Source organism: Caretta caretta, chromosome 7 (genome assembly GCF_965140235.1).
Source record: "Caretta caretta isolate rCarCar2 chromosome 7, rCarCar1.hap1, whole genome shotgun sequence".
NCBI classification, from domain to species: Eukaryota; Metazoa; Chordata; order Testudines; family Cheloniidae; genus Caretta; species Caretta caretta.
Genome location: NC_134212.1, coordinates 107,090,739 through 107,106,741, shown reverse-complemented (window position 1 = coordinate 107,106,741; position 16,003 = coordinate 107,090,739). Strand labels below are relative to the sequence as shown.

Genomic DNA, 16,003 nt, shown 5'->3' with positions numbered 1-16,003 from the left:
GAGATTATTCTTATCTAATCTAAATTTTGTTAAGAAATGTTGTTGGCTATTGGTCACCTTCTTCAATCCTACGGTCTTGCTCTGCAACCTTTTGGCATCCTTTTGTTAACCTTGTGCTGGGGGCGAGGGGATTTATTTTTACTCCTTTTTGTCTCTGACACTTTGGCATGCTTGGCACTACACCGAAATATGTCTGGGTCATAAATGAACGCGGCCAGGCTCTGCCCTCCACCCTCCTTTTCCCGGCTTGCTATCTGCAAAGTACTTTGCCCCCTCGTCGTGTTGTCCCATCCCTACCTTCTGCCCTATGTCTCACTCACCTCTAGCCCGCCTGCCCCTTTTCTCCACCGTCACCCGCCAGCTTACGAAAACTGCTGTCCTTCCCCACTCCCCATCCCCTCCCAAGCGGTGCAAACCAATGGGCCGCTTTCGACGCAGGCGAGACGCTTTATAAGGCAGCCCCAGCCGGGCCCCTCCCTTGCCCTGACCCTCTCTCGCCGCACGCCCCCGCCCGGCGCGCGCTCCTGGCCGCTTCCCCACAGCCCAGCAGCGACGTCCTGCCTTGTGCTTGGTGCAGCTCCGGCTGGGGGGGTGAGCTCTGCCTCGTCTCCTCCGTGCAGCGCTCGCCTGGGGGGGCGCCCTTTGCACGGCTCCCCAGCTCTCCCCGCTGCAGAGCGGGGCTCGGGTTTCAGCGGCTTGGCAGCCCGGCGCTGCTGGTCTTCGTTGGCCGCTGAGCATCTTGGGGGCTGCATCCGTCTCCGCTCCGGCCGGCTCTCGGTTCCCCGGGCCAGGATGCTGCTGTGGCTGAGCTGGACAGGCGGCTGCTGCCTGCTGCTGCTGCTGCTCCCCGGCGGCGGCGGGGCTGAGCGGGCCGCCGGCTGCCCCGAGCGCTGCGAGCGGGCGCGCTGCCCCGCCGTGCCCGCCGACTGCGCCGGCGGAGAGGCGCGGGACGCGTGCGGCTGCTGCCTGGTGTGCGCGGCCCAGGAGGGCGAGCCCTGCGGCGGGCCCGCCGGGGAGCCGCCCTGCGGAGAGGGGCTCCAGTGCCGGCTCCCGCCCGGCGCGGGAGTGGCGGCGACGGCCACGGTGAGGAAGCGAGCCAAAGCCGGGCTCTGCGTCTGCACCAGCAGCGAGCCCGTGTGCGGCAGCGACGCCAGGACCTATGGCAACCTGTGCCAGCTGCGGGCGGCCAGCCGGCGCTCCGAGCGCCTGCAGCAGCCGCCGGTCATCGCCATCCAGCGGGGCGCCTGCGGCCAGGGTAAGAGCCGGCTGGCGCCTCCCCAGCCGCCGCGGGAGTGCGGGGCGGGCAGGGGGGAGCGAGGGTCTGCGGTTCCCTGGGGCGTTAAACCGCGCTAATCCAATGGGCAGCCGCACACGTAATGATCCGTGTTACCTGGGCTGATGTCCGCTCCGCTGCCGAGCTTTGTAGTGAGCCCCGGGCCTGAAATCGGCTCCGCTGACCGCAAAAGAACCTCGTTGCCCTGTAAGGATCGGGGGTTGTGTTGGGCACCTCTGTCCGGGCGGCCCCGAAAGCCTGCCCAGGGCTCGGCCAGCAACCCAGGTGCCTGCTCCTAATCTCGTCTCCGTTTTATAGTACCCCATTAACAACGGCTAGCTGTGTTACCTGTGATCTCGCCATTGATCTCAGTTATGACTGGGTAGGTGCCCAGTAAACTGACGCATGTAAAGGAGATAAACGAGACTCCGAATGTTCAAGTCTCAAGACTTGGTCAAGGATTCCAGAGCAAGCCCCTTTGCTCGTGAATGGCCTTGTCGAGCTCGATTTTTAAGATCTCACCCCACAGGCACACAGTCAATTGCAAAGAAGAATGGAGTGTTAATCCAGGGTGATTTTTTTTTTTTTTATTTTAGTCTGTGGTTTCTGGGAATCTGTAGTTCAAACCATTCAGTGGCCATTCAGCCTGATACAGTGTTCTGGTCCTAATAGAGACTTCAAACCTAAATTTATAACAGGTTGCTGATCAACACCTTTAAAAATGATCATGCAGACTGTTTTTCATTTATGCATTTCTGTAGGTTTTGTAGCAAAACGAACATTAGCAAATAAACTATAATTCTCAGCCTCTTAGAATTTAAAACAATTTTAAATAACATTTTGGGGTGACAGGTTTCAGAGGAACAGCCGTGTTAGTCTGTATTCGCAAAAAGAAAAGGAGTACTTGTGGCACCTTAGAGACTAACCAATTTATTTGAGCATGAGCTTTCCTGAGCTACAGCTCACTTCATCAGATCATTTTGAGCATGAGCTTTCGTGAGCTACAGCTCACTTCATCAGCTGTAGCTCACGAAAGCTCATGCTCAAATAAATTGGTTAGTCTCTAAGGTGCCACAAGTACTCCTTTTCATTTTGGGGTGAGGGGAAGAGGAGATTCTCTGCTCTTGCTTGAAGTGGCTTCCCCTTCCAGTTGTAGTTTACATACCTGGGTGAGTGGGAGTGAAAAAGTTTTAGCCACGTGGCCTCCCACTAAATTAGTATAGAGGAGTTGGGAAATCTCTGAGACAAACTAGCAAAATCTCAGTCTTATCAATTGTCATTATCATCATCATGCAGGGAACTGTCAATATTGAGTAATAAGGCTCCCTAAGTGCTTTATAAATTGGTATATAATTTCTACAGGAAGATTGTACCACTGAAATGCAGCCACCTTGGTGGAAAAATAAGTTAATTTTATTATATATGCACAGAGGAAAGGGTTGTCCTTGACTGATATTTGGCTTTCAAGTTTGGTCAGAAACTAGGGCAAGAATGCAATATTTTTAGTATGCAAAGTAACAAGGAAAATTGTTTTTATGTTCCACTTAAAATAAAACAAATACCCCCCCCTTTAAAACTAGATACAATTTAATTCAGATAAAATTTATTGTATTGCCTGATGTAGGTTCTGAGAAATACTGGTGAGGGGGTTTATAACTGGCTACTCTTTCATGAAGAGATGTCATGGAAAATGAAATAAAAATACTAAGTTGGCAGCTTCTGTTGTAAAACCAGGTATTACTAAAGGAATGCAGTATGTCCATGACAACAGAGCAAGCAGTGAGCTGCTGCCACCCACCTCATCAGATGTTTTATCTTGTTCTGTTTAGTAATAATACTTTAGGTGGGAGTGGGAAAGATATAAACCTAAAAGCACAATAGGTCAACTTTCTAAATTCTCTTCAAAAGGAACACAGGATCAGCACAATACAAGTAACCGTGCACATAATAATGAAGAGGCATAATGTTTTCTCTTTGGTATTGTTTATAAGCATTTATGGTTATGCTAATTGAATCTCACAAATTAGGGGAAGTGAATATTTATTTGTAGTTTAATGAGATTATTTTTCCCCATAACAAAAAATATGATGGGTTTTAAATTAGTTTTGTTAGGTATAGTTAAATGTATTCCAAGGTAGAGTTCTGTAAATTTGAGCAGTTCATTGATCATGTATATTGAAATGAAGTCTCCTCACATATTATATCAGGATAAAAAAGGTAATAGCATTCTGTTCTCATATAAATGAGGCCCTACCAAATTCAAAGTCCGTTTTGGTCAATTTCACGGTCATAGGATTTAAAAAAAAAAAAAAAAATCATGATTTCAGCTATTTAAATCTGAAATGTCACTGTGTTGTAATTGTAGGGGTCCTCACCCAAAAAGGAGTTGTCGGGTGGCGGGGGTCGCAAGATTATTGTAGCGGGGGGTTGCGGTACTGCTGTCCATACTTCTGTGCTGCTGCTGGCCACGGCGCTGCCTTCAGAGCTGGGCAGATGGAGAGTGAAGGCTGCTGGCCGAGACTCCAGATCTGAAGGCAGTAGCGCAGAAGTAAGGGTGGCATGATATAGTATTGCCACCCTTACTTCTGCACTGCTGCCTTCAGAGCTGGGCAGCCAGAGAGCGGTGACTGCTGACGGAGGGCCCAGCTCTGAAGATAGCAGTGCAGAAGTAAGGGTGGCATGGTATGTTGCCACCCTTACTTCTGCACTGCTGCTGCCAGGGTGCTGCCTTCAGAGCTGGGTGCCTGGCTAACAGCCGCCATTCTCCAGCTGCCCAGTTCTGAAGGCAGCGCAAAAGTAAGGGTGGCAATACCATGACCCCCCTAAAATAACCTTCTGACCCCTGACTCCTCCCTTTTGGGTCAGGACCGCCAATTTGAGAAACGCTGATCTCCCCTGTGAAATCTGTAGAGTGTAGGATAAAAGCACACAAAAGACCAGATTTCACTGGGGAAACCAGATTTCATGGTCCGTGACGCATTTTTCATGGCTGTGAATTTGGTAGGGTCCTACATGTAGATAACCGTAAGAAACACATAATGAAGTTACATGGCTCTGTTATACTCTTGTACGTGGAATTGCCATACTGAATCAGACCTATAGTCCGTGTAATCCAGTTTCAAGTCTCTTAACAGTGGCCAATACCAGATGCTTCAAAGGAATATGCAGCATCTCCTCCAAACCCATCCTTAGGCAGGAGTGGGATAATCTGTCCCCCATTCCTCTGGAAGGTTTCATCTTAATCACTTACAGTTAGAGATTGTTAAACCCTGGATCATAATGATTTATATCCATTCCAAACTACCCAGCGCTTTTGGAAGTTGTTTACAAAAAATAGGATAGAATATATGGCTCAGTTTCTAAAATATTAGTCATGTTTAGTGATTCAAATGTTGTTCCCCTTGAGGTCAATCATTCTGATGAAAAGCATGCAGAAACTTTTCATCATCTTTCTTCACAGAAACATCTGCAACTGTTTGAATGTTTTACTCTTTCATGTTCAGTAAAATAATATCTGTGTGGCTCAGTGGATGTATATTCCAGCTCTGAGTGAAAAACTTTTGTGGAATAGGTTTTGAGTTTCAGAAGTGATTGATATAAGTGTAGTGGTTATACAAATCTCACTTTAATGGAGCATCATATTTGGTACACAAACAGAAAAGTGAGATCTGAGTTTTGTACCTCTCGGTACAAATTTTTTAAAATTTAAAAGCTATACTGTATTCTGTTAGAACAATCTCAACCAGTTAACTTCAGCAAACACTCAAAGCTTTCATTTCCTCAGTAAAGTATAAGCCTTTGATTTTAGATCTCAATTCACGAAAACAATATTGTCTCTTGGTCTTTTTGCAGAATGGTCACAGAATTTGGGCTGTGTTTGAGCGGTAGGGAAATACCACTCTGCTCTTGGTTATGCAGATAAAGCATAAGTCTGAATTGACTCATTCAGTTCATAGTCTTACGTTTTCAGTAGAAAACCTAAAAGTTAGTTTTTAGGGTAAATTTTCAATAAAAAAACATCAAACATCCAGAAATAGAGCATGTCTGGACAATCATTCTGTTCCTGTAGCATCTCTGATTAGTGCTTTGTTTGATGTCTGTATCAATGAGAACAAAAGGGAGGTGCTGGAAAAGCAGACCAGTTGTGTGACATCTCATCCCTGGTACAGAGCAAATGTTGTTGTAAGCAAAAATGTTTCAAACATAAAAAGTTCCAAAACAAGGACACAGAGGCTAGTCTGTAGGCAGGCGAGAAGGGAGGGAGGCTTCTAGCAATTTCTGATAAAGCAAGCATTGCCTACTGCATGACTTGTAAAACTTTAGCTGTGGCTTTTTTTTTTTTTTCCAATCCTATTTCTAACAAGAAGGTTTTTTTATTCATATCCAATGAAGTTGGGTTTCCTAACTATAAAATTGAGGAGAGGAGGGAGAAATCCTATAACAGTCTTTTATTTGTAGAATAAATGTACTGAGTATATCATGAATTGCATAAGGAAACAGGGCAGTGGATGTGTAACAGTTTCCTTCAAATTCAGAAAATACAAAGCATTTTATATAATATTGGGTCATTTTAACAACTGATATAAAACAATCCATAGTGCAAACAGTCAAGTACTATGTTCAAAATCCCTTTTTTCTTGAAGTTGTCTGAAGATATGCAGCTGTTGACCATACAGAACAACTTCTCCTCCAGTTATTTCCCAGGAAAGCATATAGGAAATTCTATCCCATCTTTAGTTTTGTACGATATGGAATTACTACCTCTGCCTTGTTCTTCACAAAAGGTCTTCAGATCAGAAAACCTGCTTGCCTTTCGGTCTCAGTACATGGACCAGCATTAGGAAAAAGTGAAATGTACTTAACTTTGTACCGCCTATCTTTTGGTTCCCTGGGTGTTGTAAATATTCTTTACTTGTCCCAGGAGTCTTATCACAATGCTGCATAACTTGCATCTGTACTAGCCTTTTTCTTGGTTCTGATATTCTGTTTCATACACAGAGGTCCAGGCATGATGTCCTTTTCTTAATATGGCACACAGAGGACCGCAAGGATCCAAACATTATGATAATACATCTTATTCTTTAGCTATCAGTTATTCAGTATTTAAACTTAGGCATCACACATTTTACTCATTGTTTAATCTATCCCAGTCTATGCTGAACATTTGCATTGGCTGTCTGCCTGATTGCTGCTGTGGGATATCTTTCTCCTCTAGAAATCAAACATTCAAATACATTTTATTTAATTCTAGGGCTATGTGTGTGAGTGTTGTGTTCTCTACAGAGAATGCAAAAGGGGGAATTTGAGTCATAGGTGAAAAGTTGTAGAAGGCAGAGTAAGTCTGGAACGTTTTCTTGTGCTTCCTTATCCCCTCTCTTCCCCTGGCCTTCAGTTACAAATATTGTGAACTCTAGGGAAGAGGCAGTTCACTTCAGGGTCTCTGGCAGGTACTAAGACCCTGCCTAAGGATGCAGGGTCATTCTGCCGACTTGTCCTGGAAGCCAGATGAGCTTGGGAGAGTGAAAGTTGAGAACTTCTTGAAGAGAGAAGGAACTAAGAGCCAGGACCCGCAGGGAGAAGTCCTAGAACCAGCAAAGTGGAGGTGAGAGAGCCCAAGCTGAATTGTTTGTTGTTGAAATTACCCCCTTCCTTGGGTTTCATACAATGGTAAGTTTGAATGAGATGAGATGGACCAATTGAGGAAACTTATGTACAGGGTGCCACATTCCGCATACACACAGGCTATTTGAACTTTTTTCATATACAAGCACCCCCTCATTTCCCCCTCCCCCCTAAAAAAAGCATCCACAAACTTTTAATTTGTGAATTGCATGCCATTTTCATGCCAGTATATTGCAAACTACTTTAACAAAACAGAAGAAATTCTCCATCTTTGGAAAAGCATGAGAAATGTCAGCCTAGAGGGTTCAGAAAGATATTTTAATCTTTGTCCTATGTAGAGAGTCATTATGAAGACAGACCTTTTTTCTTCGGCAGTGTTCAGAGGTTTCAATCAGGCTTTGGGACCCCATTGTGTTAGGTAGCGTACAAGAGCATACAAAGATATTGGTAATGTCCCTCAGTCCTGGTAAAGGGGAGCTTATCTATAAATGCAAATGTCATTATACTATAAAAATAATGAGGAAAGTGAAACAAAGTATCAGTACTTGGTATCTAGATACTGCAGCAATGGGGGCATTAGAAATAGCTAAGGCAGATCACCCTGAGTTACTAGGAAATAAACTTTCTGTTGCTTCTTCCTCCACAAGGATGTGTTTCAGTGGCTTTATCTTCCTCCTGGTCCTGTAGGTCAAAGGGAAGAAAATCTAGACCTTTGCAAATAACTTCCTAAATATCATTTTTCTTTTTGCTGTCACCTCTCCCATTATACACTTACAGGCATTCGAGGACAGCATCCCACACAATTTTGTATCCTTGTTTGATGTTCTTATGGGGTTACAGCATAAAGTTCGGACAAATTTGGATTTTTTTTTTTAACATTTGCATCTCGTAGGAAGGATAGAAACTTTCTTGTGAATGTTGTAAAATATTAACCCTTTTCTAACAGCTCTTGTGCTGGAACGTTAGGACTCTGCCTTCTATTCTATATAGGTTCTTATACTGCCCTCATCACTGTAGTATGTGGGTACCTTTCAATAGTGCATTAAGCAGTGTGACTATGGGCATGTCTACACTTACCTCCAGAGAGAGCGATCGATCTAGCAGGGGTCAATTTATCGCATCTAGGGAAGACGCGATAAATCGGCCGCTGAGCGCTCTCCTGTTGACTCCAGTGCTCCACCAGAGCATGAAGCATAGGCGGAGTTGATGGGGGAACGTCAGCAGTCGACCTACCGCAGTGAAGACACCACGGTGAGTAGATCTAAGTATGTCAAGTTGCGTAACTTAGATCGATTTCTTCCGTCCTTGTCCCCCCCCTCCACACTCACTCACACTCACACTCACACTCACACTCACACTCACACTCACACTCACACTCACACTCACACTCACACTCACACTCACACTCACACACACACACACACACACACACACACACACACACGGTGTAGACCAGGCCTAACAGTGGTTCCTCCATTCTCTCATTCTGTCCCCAGGGGGAGATTGTGTGTGCAGTGCAAGGTTATGTTTTGGTAGAGTTTTATTTTGTGGCTTTTTGAAATGTATATTCTGCCCTATGTGTGTATGAGAAAAGACAGATTGAAGAGGCGTGCCTTGCACTGAGAGCAGAAGGTAGTGAGGTTTGGGATGTTCCTTAGTTCTTCTGGGACTCTGTCTCAGACCAACCCCTGAGAAGGCTCTGTGTCCTACACAGCCCAGCTTTATGGTTTACTGAGTTTTATAACCTCCAGTCAGCACATCTTCCTTTCATAGTTTCAGAGATGGAAGAAGTTTATTCATCACTAAAGCTGACTGACTTGATATTTTGAAATGCACTAGAGCCATACATCTTGTCCAAATAACACACTATAATTATCTGACAGAATGATTTAAATGGAAGGTCAATAACCAACCATTTGTCATGAATTCTGAGTACTTTGAAAACAACAGAGAAATGAGAACTATGCAGCAAACGATGGGAAAGAACAGTAAATGGAACGACTTAGATTCTTTAGCTTATAGGGCTGAAGTGGCTGAATGGTTTTGGCAGTGGAAAGCAGTGGAATAGTGGGGGCAGGAAGAGAAGCTCAGCTGAGAAATCTGGGAAGGTCAAGAACTTAGCCAGATATATATCAAGGGGAAAGCTGATACAGTTTGTTGTGAACTGAGCTTTCAGCTGTTTTCCTGAAGATAATAATAGACATGTCATGTTTCGCATTCTGGAGAGATTTTAAGAGAACTCCATAGGTTACTTACTACACACTAAATCCACAAAAATGATCTGTGTTAGACTGGGGGGTTGAATACAATGGGTGCACAAAGTAGAGCTCTAGAGCAAATGGAATAATTGACATAGCTTTCTTCTCCGCCTCTCCTCCCCATTGTGGCTACATCTTACTCTTATCTAGGTGGCCTGAATTTGATTTTTTCCCTCTCTCTCTTTTTGTCTGGGTCTTTCTTACTCAGTGGGGAGTTGTTTTTTGTAGTGGAAATACAACAACAAAATATTTCCTGAAGAACAGAAGGCATTCCCAAACTGTGGGTACTGAAACTTCTCTGAAGCCAAATATTCAGATTAAGAGGAGAGGGAGCTGTGTGAAGTGGATTGTCTGAAGTAGCTCACCTTTCCCCCCCTTCCATTCTAATCCTTCCTTGGTGGGAGTCAGCAGCAGTTTTGGAGTTACTCTAGGCTTTTCTTCAGATCCTTATCAGCAAATAAAGCTTTGGAGGGTTGGACTTAATCCTCTTCTCCCCCTGGATTTGAAATTTAAGAGTACCTTACAGGAATATATTAAAAACCAAGAGTAAGTGGCAAGAACTTTAAAAAGTGGAATTTGAATGTGGTGGGGCATGTTATAGTCTTACAGTTCATGGAAAGTGTTGTGCTGTCCAAGAAATTGGAGATCTTGGAAAATATTTTTTGCAAATAAGAGCTTGTGTGTGCTTGGAGGGTAATGTTGGAAATAGAATCTGTGAATGGCGTGCAAAATCTCTCTGAAATTTTGTTGAAATAAAGTTTGGGCCACTCTTTCCTCCCACCTCTCCCCAAACTGATTGGGCCTCTGGGATCCCTGGCCTGCCGGGGTGGTAGTACAAGTTTCAGGGTATATATAATTGGGTCCAGTCAGAAAGTGAATGCATGGTACTATTGTAGTGATTTGGCTTCAGAATGTGGCAAAGGAAAGGAGGGTTCTTTATGGGGTTGCAGGTGCATGTGTTTCCTGACTTTGCTCATGTGTCTTAATTTAGGAGAAGGAGTTTAACTTCTTTAAAAAAATCTGACTTCCCTGTACTGGAGGAGCACTACAGTGTATTGCCTTGATTTACACAAGTTTAACATATAATCTGCAGATGATTAAAAAAAATCTACATTGTAATAAATAGCACAGTTCATTACTGCTGTAGTGTTTGGAATCCATGAAGTGAGAAGATTTTTGTGCCCGATAGCTATAATCTCATAGTGAAGATGAATTAGGCAGTCAAACGTGCTACGCTTTGCATTTCTGGATTATTCTAGCATACCTTGGCTGGTGGTAGAAGGCGGAAGGCCAGCTGACACTCTTAAACTGCTTGGGTTGTGTAACACCTTATGAATGCTCTGCCAAGGAAGTGTTCTATTTCTGGGGAAAGTCATTTATAAATGAAAATTAGTTGAATAAATACCTATAAATAAAAATATGCAGTGTTGTTGTAGCAACAGAGCTCTGGAGAAGAAGAGCTATATGTGAACGCTCGAAAGCTTGTCTCTCTCACCAACGAAGTTGGCCCAATAAAACCTATTACTTCACCCACCTTGTCTCTAGAAATAAAATGAAATAGGAAAGTCAGACTTCTGAATGTACACCTCAGTCCTCTAAGAGTGGAATCCAACCTTTTTACGCCCAGGATCGCTTTTTGAATCTAAGGGCAACCCCGGATCTACCCTGCCCCTTCCCGAAGGCCCCATCCCTTACCCAAAGCCCCGACCCGCTCACTTCATCCCCCCTCTCTCTCACTCGCTCTCCCCCACCCTCACTCACTTTCACCGGGCAGGGGCTTGGGGTTCGGGACGGGGTGCAGGCTCTGGGCTGGGGCTGAGGGGTTCGCAGTGTGGGAGTTTGGGTGCAGGAGCGGGCTCCAGGCTGGGGCAGAGTGTTGGAGTGAAGGAGGGGGTACAGGGTGCTGGCTCTGGGAGGGGGGTCAGGGCTGGGGCTTATGGTGCAGGAGGGGGTTTGGGGTGCAGAAGGTGGTGTGGGGTAATGGCTCTGGGAGGGGACTCAGGGATGGGGTTTGGGGTGCAGCCTCCCGTCGGGCAGCACTTACCTCAGGCAGCTCCCAGTCAGCGGTGGGCGCAGTGAGGTTAAGGGAGGCTCCTTCCCTACCCTGGCCCCACACCGCTCCTGGAAGGGGCCAACATGCCCCTGTGGGAGGGCAAGGGACACGTGGCTCTGCGTGCTGCCCCTCTCTGCAAGCACTTCCCCCACAGCTTTCCCAGCCAATGGGAGCTGCGGGGGCGGTGCTTGCAGGCAGGAGCAGCGCACTGAGGGAGACTCCTCTCCCGCATTCTCGGGGCTGCGCTGGCCACTTCCAGGAGTGGTGTGGGGCCAGATTAGGCAGGGAGTCTGCCTTAGTGGCAGCCACACTGTGCCACCACAAATCGCAATCGACTAGGAGATCCTCTAGGATCGATCAGTTGATCGCAATCGACTGTTTGGTGACCACTGTTCTAAAACATGCCTGCCTATGCTTAACCTTCCCACAAATAGTCCCACAAATGGGTATAGTAGTCCCATTAAGTAAAGTATGTATACCCATTTGTGGGAAGGTTAAGCACATGTTTAGTATACTTTTTTTGTTTTGTTAATTTTTCCTCATGAATAGATTTTTTTTAAACAGGCTGCTTATAATGTACTTAATTGGTCTTCCTTTATGCTGTATTTTCATCTTTTCAGAGTTCAGGTGTGATCCCTGAAAATATATTCTTTTCATCACCAGAGTTTGAAATCCAGTTCTACCGACTTGCATAACTTCTCCACAATGAGCTATTTGTAAGATGTTACCAGAAACACGGATGATGCCAAATTTAGGAAGGGTTTACATAGTAGTTGGAATTAGTAAATACACTTTAATTTTTAAGGCATCCATGCATCATGCCTTACTTGGATATTTGTGTTTTTAAAGAAATGAGTAAATAATTTTCCAGAGTAGAACGTAAGTTTTTGAAATTTCTGCAAAATAGGTTTAGGTGTATATGCTTTTCTGTACACCTGACTTCTTTCAATTTGATGCCTATCCCTGACCTTTTTATTGCAATAAATGCACCTATCACTTCCTGTTTTCCTGGGGTTTAGTAATTAGAGGTAGGCAAAGAGACTATTTCGGTTTGAAAATAACATGGGGAAAGAATGAATGTGGGCCCTGCAGGAAGTAAAGTAGCATAGACCTATGGATGAGAAGTGCTGTATAAGAATAGGTATTATTAATAAAAATATGTTGTGACTGTTACACAGTAGCTTTAAAATCTCCAGATAAGACTACGGTCCTGTCTTCTTCTGTGATATCAAGCTTTTTAGCATAGTAATTTGTATGTGTCTTTAACTTCTGCCATTAGGGGAAGCTATGCAAAAGCTGGGTTTGTATTTTTCCCCTGCTTTCTTGCCCTTGATAGCCAAATATTCCTAGAAAATGAAAAAAAAAAAATCAGTATCCCCAAAATAGGGACGTGTTAAATATTAAAAGCAAAAGTCTCATGCCTTCAGAATGTGACTTTATCTTTTTTTAAATACTTAAACAAAATGTTCTGGATACACTTTTGTTGTTTACATTTGGAATAGGTAAACTTGCAATGTGATTGTTACCTAATACCATTTAAATGGGCATTTTATTCATTCTCTCTCTGAGGCATATGGAACTGGGGAGGAGAACAGGATGATGACCTGAATTGGAAACTTTAAAAGCTGTAAACTGAGCTGGGTGGAAAAAGGAGAAGGCGGAATGATTGCTGACTCATCCATCGTGTTTTCAGAATTCTGCAGAAAAGAAAATAACATGTCTGCTTTGAATCCTGTTGTCTGAAATGCTCATTGCTTCTGCCTACAGGATCTATTACAGATCCTTTTCCACACCTATCAGAAGGACATGTCTTAATATTTCTATTTCAGGCAGGTTTTCCTCAGTGATGTTTTCCAGTTCAATATGCCTCACTCTTGTCCTGAATATCTTTCTTCTACCTGTTTAGCTTTTTCCTAGCTCTGGTCCAGATGTTGAGCATAACTTTCTGGGGGTACATAAAACGCTAGAGAGTGGGACAACTGTTGGAAGTTTAAGCTCCATTTCTGTTGTTTTTTCCACTATGGAAGTCCAGCTCTCCCCATCACCACTTACATTTACAATGAGGGTCTTTCACTCCTGATTTATTTTAGCTGTTTGTCACTGTGCTCTGCAGTTTCTTTCCATTTAATCATCCCAACGTGTCTCCCACATTGATTTGAAAATCAATTGGTTTGATGTGGATGTTTCCACTGATGTAACTTTTAGATTGTTTTGATGGCACACTAATGCTGCACAGTTTAAAGAAGAATTTCTGGAGACTTTGAGCATTTATGTAGCAGCTTCATTTGAGGTTCTCCAAGCATTAGTTAAGCATGAATATACTTCATTTTAAAGGTAAACTTGTAATATAGAGAGGATAAATGGCACTTCCATGATTGCACAGTGAGTCAGTAGCATAGCTGAGAAGTCCTGAATCCCAGCCATAACCACGAGACACACTTCCTTCAGCAAAAAATGTTCCGGTTGATGTTTATCTAGCAATCCTGATATTACTTTGTAGCAAGAGTCATAATCATAAGGATGTTCCCCTGATTCATACACCACTAGTGGTGTCTTTCATATTAGTGGTGAGAAGATCTGCTTGAAATACATCATTAAAATCCTAGCCAAATAAGGAATACACTATAATACTCAATAAGAAAGTCATAGGCACTTTATCCAAGAGAGGTCATTTACCACTTCTATTCAGTGATAAGGAGATACAATATTTGCACGGGCTGGGTGTCAGTAGTCGGTATGTGTCCACAGAAGTCTATTTCATCCTCACTAAGAACCTAGAGTAATTTATGGATCTGAAATAACAAATTCTTCGAAGGTTTCTGTGGTGGATAATTAAATTTTCTAAAGATGTTTGCACGTTTTGTCTCCAATTTTATAAATATGCAAGTGCATTGCCTATGTTACATTGTTTACATAACATGATTATTAGTAAATGTCCAGTACCTGTGCTTGTTCCTTAATAATTTGTCTCCAAAGCACTGCTCCTTTTTAGACCTCTTTGAAGTGAGTAAACTTTACTGTCCATGTTATAGTTTGGGGGAGAGGAGGAACAGAAGTACAGAGTGGCAGAGTGAGCTATCCAGCACCCCACAGCAAGTCTGTGCTATAATTCATGTTAGAACTTCCTGGCTGCCAACCCTCAACTCATCCCTTCAGTCCATTCTGCTTCCAGTCAGAAGTTGTGGGAGCTATTTAGTTCTTTAGCCTTTGGTATAGATTCCTATGTTTGTTTAACCATGAAACAATGAAACAGACTACAGTTAGACACCAGTGCTTTTTATCCACAAGGGAAGCAAGAGTTTTGAGGCTGACATTCATAGGAGCATGATCAGGCCATGTGACACATTACTTGTAAGAAGATCCTGACAGCTGGCCAAGAAAGAATTGATCCTCATGTAAATATTATGAGGATGAGAATACAGTGCATACTGTTGACACCAAACAAGAAGCTTTACTTTAAATCCTCACGAAAGCTTATGCTCAAATAAATTTGTTAGTCTCTAAGGTGCCACAAGTACTCCTTTTCTTTTTGCGAATACAGACTAACAGGGCTGCTACTCTGAAACCTCTTAGTCCTGTAGAGTTTCTAGCTTCAGGAAACGTTTGATGAAGTGAATACTAGATTTTGGTCAATTTATTATTCACTTGACTAGGACATTTGAAATGTCTCCATGGTACTCTCTGTCATGCAAGTATATTCTTTGTTAGGGATATTAAGTGATGGGTATAGCTATTTCCTAAGCAATTGTCAGTGAAATCTCTTTAGTTTGTCCTCTCTAGTTTGTTAGCATAATAATGCTGGCAGTATTGACAGACCATCTCAAAACCCGCTCCTTTGATCTTCGTTTATGTTGTTGGATCCCACTCTTGATCTTTTTTTATGCTGTTAGATAAGTGGGTTGTTTTTACAACATGTAAATTGCTGCTCCTTGTTTTATTAATACCGTCCTTTTCCTTTATAGTGAATTACACTATATTTATCCTTCAATAGTGCATGGAATATTACAGTTTACAGTTTGATGTAATTTTAAAGATAAAATGGAAGAGATGGGGAGAAAAATTTTAAATATCATTTTTCTTTATTTTCCAATGGGGCAGTAAGTACCTTTCCCTGTGAGCTAAATAAATACGTTGCACTTCAAAGAAAAAAAAAAAAGAAAAGAAAAACAACTACAGTTATAGGAGCTTTAAAATACAGCTGTTCTGGATGACTAGACATTTTACGCTGCAACTCATTGTTCAGTGGAATTTTCCCCACAGAGTTGGAAATTACCTACAGGATGGATAACATTTTAAGGTTCTGTGGCCCCGAATCAGCAATCCATCCTTATTCAAACAAAGCACATAATCGTGCGCTCAGGTCCTATTGGTCCTCAGGTCCTCACGAAAGCTCATGCTCAAATAAATTGGTTAGTCTCTAAGGTGCCACAAGTACTCCTTTTCTTTTTGCAAAGACAGACTAACACGGCTGTTACTCTGAAATCAGGTCCTATTGACTTCTTTTATGCTGGGAGAATTGTGACTTCAGTTGGGTTTAAGCATGTGTCTAAAGTTAAGCATGTGTTTAACTACTTTGCTGAATTGGAGCCTATAACCATAGTATGTATGTAATGTTAAACAAGTAGCAGGTAAATGAAGTAATAGTCGATTGGCAGCAAGTCGATTTGCTTGTGCAAAATTGATACCGTTTGTAGCTTATCAGTAGACACCGGAGCAGGATACTGTGGGTATAAATTTATATAGAGGGCCAGTTGGGGTGTGGCCCGGCCTCCATCCCCCCCTGCTTCTTGCCCCATG

The 16,003-nt window shown here is 43.3% G+C and overlaps 1 protein-coding gene across 1 annotated transcript in view; it reads left to right on the top strand.

The window, feature by feature from the left end:
• Positions 1–575: 575 nt before the first annotated feature.
• The window catches only part of HTRA1 (HtrA serine peptidase 1), a 50,361-nt gene continuing 34,933 nt past the window's right edge, over positions 576–16,003 (top strand). The window contains exon 1 of the mRNA XM_048858943.2: positions 576–1,255. Coding sequence (XP_048714900.1) covers positions 793–1,255 — 463 coding nt within the window. The 5' untranslated portion in view covers positions 576–792. The remainder of the gene's footprint in view (positions 1,256–16,003) is intronic.